We start from the raw sequence: 7,983 nt of genomic DNA, 5'->3' as shown, positions 1-7,983 counted from the left end.
AGGAGCCGGGGGAAGGGAATGGATGCAGGAGGCCCAAGGCTCGGAGCCGGGTTGGATCTGGTTTTTCTTCAGTCTTTCTGCTCCCAGCCCCGGCCTGGCTGGCCCTGACGCTCTGTCGGGGTGGGAGGCCGGGGGGAGAACGGCGCCGTCTTGAATGCGCCTGTTGCTGGTCATGTGCGTCTCAGCCGGGGCAGGTGCTGGGGAGGTTCTGCTGCAGTGGGGCCAGGGGAGTGGTTGTTATTTCTCAAGCCCTCTCTCCTGCCCTGGCCCCAAACTGCCTCCTACCGCCCCAGGCCTGGTATGGCCTTGGTACCCACCCCAGCTCTCCCCTCCCTGCCAGCCAGGTGTGGCAGCCCCTTCCCCTCCACACTGGGGTCTAGGCGACAGAACACACAGGACAAGCACAGTGCTGCCCCCAAAGCAGGCGGCCTGGTGCCAGGAAGTGGGGCGCTCCTCCTTCTCCTTCTCCTCTGCCTCACTTCTTCTTGGGGATCTTCTCCTTCGTGACCAGGTTGGAGAACTCTGCAGGGAGACGGGGGAGAGGAGCGGTGGGTGCTGGGCCAGGCTGCCGTGTGTTTTGGGGCCGGGGAGATGGGCGGTAGGAGACCGAACGCTGCAGCTGGCTTCCTGCGCCTTCCAGACTGCCCCGGGAGGCCGCTGGGGGGAGCGGAGTCTCCACTGAAGGTTGACAGCCCCCCCGGGCAGAGGGCAGCTCCAAAGGGGCCCCATGTTCCAGTGAAAGGGGGGACAGGGTTAGCAGAGCTTGGATACCCCAGAGGCAAGTGCTATGCCCCCCCCCGCCCCGGCGGCCAGCCTGCCCCCTACCTTGGAAATCAATCCTCCCATCCCCATCTGTGTCAGCCGCTTGGATGATAGCTTCAGCCTCCTCGTCTGACAAGGGCATCGCAGGCATGGTGCTGGGCACGGTGGACAGGATGTACCTGTGGGACAGGTGGCGCCAGGCTCAGGAGGCGGCTGGGGCCTCAGCTGGCCTGGGACACGGAGGGTTTCACGGTGCCCGATGGGGCAGAGCGGCGGGTGGGGTTTGAAGGGACAGGCCAGACTCGGCCCACGTAGCCCTCACAGCATGGAGATGGTGCCCCAGGCCTCTGGGGGTGTTCGAGTGTCTGGGGAGGGGCTTGTTGGGCTGAGAGCGGGTGGATGCCCACGGACACTTGGGAACATGGGCTGAGAGGAGACGGGGCCGGCAACCAGAGCAGCTCCTGGGCCTGCAGCAGCCTGGATCCCACTCCGGAGCCGGGGGCGCCGTGGCAGCACTTAGCCGTGGCACCGGTTGCAGGTGCCAGCCTGGCAGCCCTGGGGAGCACAGTCCTCTCGCCAGCCAGCCCAGCAACTCGGCACTGGCTCCCCCAGCGCTACCCTGCCACGATGGGGCACCACGGGGGCGGGGGGGCAGGTGTGTGCCCGGAGGGGAGGGTGGATGTGGGCAGGGATGGGGGGGGGGCGGGTACAAGCCTCTGGCCGTTACTTGATCTCGTTCCACTCGATGAAGCCGCTGTTGTCCTTGTCCAGGAGCTGGAAAGCTTTCCGCACCTGCTCCTCCTGCTCGCTCGACGTCTGGAACTTCTGCATGTACTCGAAGAACTTGCTGTAGTTGAAGGCAGCTGCGGGCAGAGAGGGGCAGGGGACCCACATGTCAGGAAGCGAGCAGGGGGGGGCACGAGCGGGCACCTGCCCGTCACAGCAGGAGAGAAACCAGGCCCTGGCTCATTGCTGCTGGTTTCCAGCCCTGCAGGCTGGGCTGGCCCCCCGGGAGCCCGCTGAGCCCCTTTACCCCCTTGCCTGCCCCTTTGAATTCTCTGTCCGAAAAAGGAAAGCGGGGGGACAAACCCCCGCCCCTCCCACGCAGCGCACCCGGGGCCTGGGTCGGAGCCAGCCTCAATCCCAGGGCGGGCAGGGCCCGGCCCGTGACCCTCCGTACCGTGATGTCTTAGCTCCGAGGGCAGCAGGTCAATATCCATGTCCGTCAGAGAGGTTCCCAAGGCCAGCGCCATCTTCTTGACTTGGCAGGAAAAATTCTCCTCCATCCTGTCCCCTGGCGAGGAAAGGGGCGAGCTGAGCCGAGAGCCCGGCTGGCGCCGGCGGGGGCTGCACGTCCACGGGAGGATGCAGGGGTTGTGTGTGTGGATGGGGACGTTCTCCGGTGCTCCCTGTCACGGAGTGTGGGGGAGTCCGGCCCTGCACCCCCCTTCCTGGGACTCCCAGCGACTCTCAGCCAGCCAGTAAAACGGAAGGTTTATTGGATAACAGGAACACAGGCTATAGCAGAGCTTGTGGGCACAGCCAGGGCCCCTCAATCGAGTCCTTCTGGGGGTTCCGGGTGCTTGGATCCCAGCATAGGATTCCCTGAACTCCCCCACCCAGCCCAAAACCGAAACTGACCCAACCCTCTCCAGCCGGCTCCCTCCCTTTGTCCAGCTTCCCGGGCAAAGGTGTTGACCTCCCCTCCCCGCTGCCTAGCTCAGGTTACAGGCTCAGGTCCTGTCCATCACCTAACGTCCTCCCCGGCTCCCCCATCCCCCACACAGACAGCCCCTGCTCCATCACACTCCCCTTCGGGGGGCGCTCTCGCCCGTTCTCTAGCACCGGGGAGCCGGGGGCTAGCGGAGGCCTCAGGTTAAGCTGCTGGGGACACTGGACTGGACACCGCCCCCGCTGCTTGTTAGTCTGCAGAGGGCTGGTCGCGGGTTTAGTGCTGGAGAAATACACCAGACTGAGTGCCCCAGGGGCCCGGCCCAGCCCCCCACGTATGCAGGGCACCGAATCTGCACCTCATCACTGAGCCTCAGCCCTCTGTGGCTGCTTGTCTGGGCTGAGCAGAGCCCCCGAATGAGGGAACAGCTCGTCCCCTTCAGGGAAGATGCCCCAGCCCTGCCTGTGCCAGGGCTGACAGCCCGCTGGCACGCACGGTGCTGAGACCTGCCAGGCCGCACCCCGTGGCTCTGCTGCTGCACTTCGAGCCACCGCGTAGCTCTGTCAATGCACCGGGAGCCATCCAGCGCCTCTGCCCTTCCAAGCCAGGGCAGGTGGACAAACGTGCTGAGAACCTGCCAGGAGCCAGGCCCAGGCCTGCTGCACTGGGGCTAGCCGGAAGCCAGGTCTTTGGTGTTACATGCCCCTTGCCCCAGCTGGTCTCCGCTGGGGCAGCCCAAGGGCAGCCCAGCCTCTGTAGCGCTCTCGCCGACTCGCCCCCGAGAGCGGCTCTGGCTCAGAGCAGGAGGGAGCGTTCGAGCCCTCTGAGTCCTTCCCCTGACCTGTGCGTGGAGGTGGCACATCCTGCCCCAGGTCCCTGCCCAACACTTCCATTCTCCCAGCACCCCCAACCCGGCACGGTAAGACCATCCTGGAGCCCGGCACTCGGAGGGCACTGGCGAATGGGCACCGACACCTCCTGGAGAAGCGGCGGGCATCTAAGGAGGTGCCGGTGGCTGTGCCTGCCAGCTAAGCCAGCCCTTGGCAACAGCCTGGTGTAGCAGGAGCAGCCATGCTGGGGTGGGCTCTGCCAGGGCTCCCAGCCGCAGCTCAAACTTAGCCCCCAGGCTCCCTGCTTTTGGATGCAGGGTGTCCCCAGGAGAGTCACTGGGCGTCCATCCCACAGGTAGAAACTCCCAGGGTGCTGGCATTGACTCCCCCTTTGTCACTGTTAAATGCTGGTACAGGGGGGCCTCGGCTGCTGGTGAATCCGCCACAGGGCTGGGTGCAGGCCAGGCATCTCCTAGCTGAGCTCAGCTGTGCTGGGTGCATGGGGCAGGGGGCGTTTGTGCTGAGTGTGATGTTACACCCCATCATGCTTTATAGAAATATGCTTATGAGTGTAAATATGACAGAACTGGAATATGTTTTATGCTAGATATGCCACGTACCATATCTTTGCAAAGGTTATGTTCTGCTGAATGTAGTCATCCTGGTCGTATGCATGGATTATTTTTATATCTGGAGTTATGAGTGTTGGCTCTGTGCTTGTATTTAAAGTGTTTGCTGCAGGAAGCACCTAAGGTAGATTTGGTCAACATAGTGTGAAGGGGTTATTCAAGTAATTGCGAGCACTTAGCTAACAAGGGACCTTGGGAGACACCAGTCCACATTGGCGCTTTCCTGTGAACGCCTGCAAAAAGCTGAATCATTCATAGACATGTGACTTGCCCAGGTGACTGCAAAACTCCATCTTGTTGAGGGGATTTTACACAGGAGAGGAGAGAGGTTTCCACCCACAGGAAAGACTATATAAGCCCCTGGAAACCCCTCCATTTTGTCTTCAGCTGGCTCAGAAGATAACTTCTCCACCCCAAAGAGAGGCCTAAAAGAAACTGGAACAAAGGCCAGTAAGTAAGGGGGTGTGAATGATTGCTGGACCCAGACTAGGAAGGAGCCTAGTCTGTGAAAGAAGCTTATTGGAACATCTCTGAGGGTGAGATTTACCTGCATTTAGCTTCCTACTGTATTAGGCTTAGACTTGTGTGGTTTTGATTTATTTTGCTTAGTCATTTTTACTTTGTTCTGTTTGTTATTACTTGGAACCACTTAAATCCTACTTTTTATATTTAATAAAATCACTTTTTACTTATTAATTAACCCAGAGCAAGTATTAATACCTGCGGGAGCAAACAGCTGTGCATCTCTCTCTATCAGTGTTATAGAGGGTGAAGAATTTATGAGTTTCTCCTGTATAAGCTTTATACAGAGTAAAACAAATGTATTTGGGGTTTGGATCCCATTGGAAACTGGGTATCTGGATGTTGGAGACAGGAGCACTTCTTAAGCTGTTTTCAGTTAAGCCTGCAGCTTTTGGGGGACGTGGTTCAGACCTGGGTCTGTGCTTGTAGCAGGCCAGCGTGTCTGTCACACCCAGGTGGGGCACTGAAGTCCCAAGCTGCCAGGGAAAACGGGCTTAGAGGTAGTCTCAGCACATCAGGTGGCAGTTCCCAAGGGGGTTTCTGAGACCCAACCTGTCAGACTGAGAATCTCTGACTCCTCCCAGGTGGAACAAAGAGGGTCTGGGGCGGGGGGGGGGCATGTTCCATGATCTACCAGGCTGTTTCCCACCCCTGGGATCCCAGCCAAACTCCACACCCCTCTGTTTTTAGCCTGGTGCAGAGCTGGGAACCCTCTGGCACTATGCAGTTTTGCACACTCACAGTGTGACCCTGGCACACTCAGACCTCCAGGCACTCTCAGAGCCTCCTGGGGGATCTGCTGCACCTGCCTTCAGTGCCTGGGCCAGAATGAGGGCAGGGAGGGGGGATTTTTCTTGTTCTGCCTGGGCTAGCTTAGAAGCTTGTATCCCTGCTGAGCTGCTCGGATGGACTGAGCTCTCCTGGCACGTTGGGAGGGTTCCTTTTACTTGTGACCTTTCACGGCAAGTCAACACCGTCGGGCGCCCTCTCAGCCAGCTCGCCAGGGCCCCTGCACCGCATTCCCCGGGAGCACGACACCCCACACAGGCCCCCTGCCCGGTTAGCTCTCAGCACAGGGACCAGAGGGACAGTCAAACCGCCCCCTTCCCACCAAGAAGCCATTTTGATGGCTCTGGCGTTTCCCTTCACCCGCTGCAACCCCGTCCAGCATGGGCTCTCGGCGCACTCTGTGGGCGTTAGTTCACGGCACTTCTCGGCCTCGCGCTGGGATTTCTAGCCCCGTTACAGCTGGGCAGATGGGGCCAGAGGGGGACGGTGCCTCGCCTACAATGTGAGCTGTGAGTAGAACCCAGGCGTCCTGGCTCCCGGCAGAAACCCCCAGACCAGCTGGGTCAAAGTCCGAGCTGACTTACCCCAGTGTCAGCCCAGGGGAGGGCAGCGGGCGTCTGCCCTGCTTGGCCCCCGCCTCCTCTGGGTGGGCAGGACGTCTCCCACTGGGTTTATGATGTTGGTTGTTGATGGGGTCCCTCCATGAGCTCTTCCTGCCCTCTGCGCCGAGCCCTTGCTACGGGGACTGGCACCAGCTGCAGCGTCAGACCCCAGGGGGGACCCTGGCACTCTCCATCGCCCCCGCCTTGCCAGGAATCCTGCTCAAAGGGCAGCACCTCAAGCCCCCTCCCTCCCCACGGTAGCTCGTGTATTTATTTCTGGGGGGTCGCATGTTGTTTTGAAGAAGGCTCCGGCCTCTCTGGGACTCTTCTATTCACAAGGCAGCGTCTTGTGATGCGACTCCGCTCTAGGGTTACACTGAGCCGAAATATTTCAGCCTTCCCAGCGGACTATCCGGTTCGTGGGGCCAGTGCAGCCGGCAGCTATTTATGACGGGCAGGGGCCCGCCCTGCTGGCTCCGGCCCCTTGGCTGTGCCGCTGGCTCTGGCCCTCAGCGAGCTCCTGGGGTGCCAGGCGCCCCAGCGCAGGGATGGACTGACGTGTGAAACGGGGAGCGATAGCCTTCCAGTGAAATCTTGGCCTTGCCGACGTCACTGCTGACCCAGCACGCGTGCCAGGGGGACCCAGGCACCGGCACAAGCCCTGAGTCCTCGTGCTGCCCAGGCTGCTGAGCTCAGCAGGGGTGAGTATTCCCTCTCCCCCGGCACGAGGCCCGGGGCCCACGGGGACCTTCTCTCCCTCTGGGGACTCCTGTGCTGTATTTACTTAGAGTTCCAGTCACAGCGAGGGGACTGGGGGGGCGATCCCCTGTCCTGGGTTTAGGGACCCTTCGACTTAACTTTAACAGTCCAAAACAAAATCCCCACCCGGCAGCTCCCCCGGACTGTACCAGACCCAAGAGCTCAGCCAATGCCTGCCTGGGCTCTCCCCGGCCGTCCCCGGCAGCACAGCTGAGCCGGGCTTGCAGCACTCACAGGGTGACTCTAACCAGGCAGGCTGCAGGCTGGCCCCTGCATGTCCCATGGGCCCATCGCCCCAGATACCTGGCCTCCCCCTCTCCCCTGGGCTGGGTGGCCTCTGACGCCCACCAAAGAGCTGCCCCTAAAGTCCTGCGTTCGCCATCAGAGACGTGTCCCTCCCAACGGGCTCAAGAACTAACCCTGCGGCCGTGGGCCCTGCAGACCTCTCCCCTGGGTGGCTGTGCTCCTAAACCATAAACAGCCGTCCCGCTCCCAGTGACCATGGAGCACCCGGCCCCTTGTGGGGGCAGAGCCGGGAGAGTCACCCCCACATTGTGGGCAGCGGGTGCCTTACTCAGTGCACTGGGGCCCTGTGTGACGGGCGGGCGCCTTCATCATCACCTCCCTCCTCCATCTCCCCCTCGGGCTGGCCAGGTCGTTCCCGGGGGAGCCGGGGGCTCTTTCCAAGCTGACCTCTCCCTGGTTTCCATGCAGGGTTTACAGCTGATGCCTCGTTCCTCACCAGCTTCTTTCTCCTCTGGCTTTATTCTCACCTGGCTCTCTGGCTGGCACTTACCTGGTGCAGGCTTCGTGGCAGGCTCCTTCCCGAACAGCCCTCAGCAAGTTCTCCTGGGGCGCTAGGCGTGTCCCCGGTTTTTATAGGCACACGCTTGGGCTTGCTATTTAGGGAGAGCTGCACCTGTCGGCCACTGCAGCCCTCCTGGGCCCTTTCAAGACGCTGGCAGCAAGCAGCTCGGATTATCTTGGCATAGCTTAGCATTAGCAGAGCCTCATTAGCAGCTGGCATCTCAGCACCTGCGGAGGGGGCGGGACGCTGGCCATAGAGCTGCAGGAGGGGGAGTCTCCAGAACAGATGCCTAGTCCTGAAAACCTTCCCTCTCTCCAGGAGCAAGCAAAGCCCCCCGCTGGGGTGACCGGGGGAGGGGAGGGCTGACATTGCAGAAGCTCATGCACCGGGGTGGGAAAACTACGGCCCACGAGCCATTTCAAGCCGTCCCGCAAGCCATCATTGACTCATTGTGTAACCTCGGTCAAATTGCACTTCCTCTCTGCCTCAGTTTCCCCACCTGAAAAACAGGCATAGTAATACGCCTACCTTCCTGGCCTGCGTGCATATGTATAAAGAGGCGCGCACAGCCTGGCCTGTGTAATGTGTAGGAGCGAGGCAGGCTCGGGGA

At 61.0% G+C, this 7,983-nt stretch overlaps 1 protein-coding gene across 1 annotated transcript; it reads right to left on the bottom strand.

Annotated features, from left to right (window-relative positions):
* Positions 1-377: 377 nt before the first annotated feature.
* LOC123356990 (parvalbumin-like EF-hand-containing protein) lies at positions 378-7,552 on the bottom strand. Its single transcript, XM_045000244.1, has 5 exons — positions 7,362-7,552; positions 1,943-2,056; positions 1,490-1,625; positions 826-941; positions 378-522 (listed from the first exon to the last, which is right to left on the bottom strand). Exons 2-5 carry the CDS (start codon positions 2,046-2,048, stop codon positions 476-478), a joined length of 405 nt encoding a protein of 134 aa, XP_044856179.1. The 5' UTR covers positions 2,049-2,056; positions 7,362-7,552; the 3' UTR covers positions 378-475.
* Between the last annotated feature and the right edge of the window lie 431 nt (positions 7,553-7,983).

The sequence above is a fragment of the Mauremys mutica genome, unplaced genomic scaffold (assembly GCF_020497125.1).
Source record: "Mauremys mutica isolate MM-2020 ecotype Southern unplaced genomic scaffold, ASM2049712v1 000170F_np12_subseq_2783730:2963042_obj, whole genome shotgun sequence".
Classification (NCBI taxonomy): domain Eukaryota; kingdom Metazoa; phylum Chordata; order Testudines; family Geoemydidae; genus Mauremys; species Mauremys mutica.
This window is presented reverse-complemented; position numbering and strand designations above follow the sequence as displayed.

What these genes read in the sequence shown, in the direction of transcription:
- LOC123356990 (XM_045000244.1), bottom strand. Translation starts at nt 2,048, where the DNA reads ATGGAGGAGAATTTTTCCTGCCAAGTCAAGAAGATGGCGCTGGCCTTG. An exon ending in ATCGAGTGGAACGAGATCAA is followed by an intron (nt 942 to 1,489) that starts GTAACGGCCAGA and finishes CCTGTCCCACAG; the next exon opens with GTACATCCTGTCCACCGTGC. An exon ending in TGGGAGGATTGATTTCCAAG is followed by an intron (nt 523 to 825) that starts GTAGGGGGCAGG and finishes GTCTCCCTGCAG; the next exon opens with AGTTCTCCAACCTGGTCACG.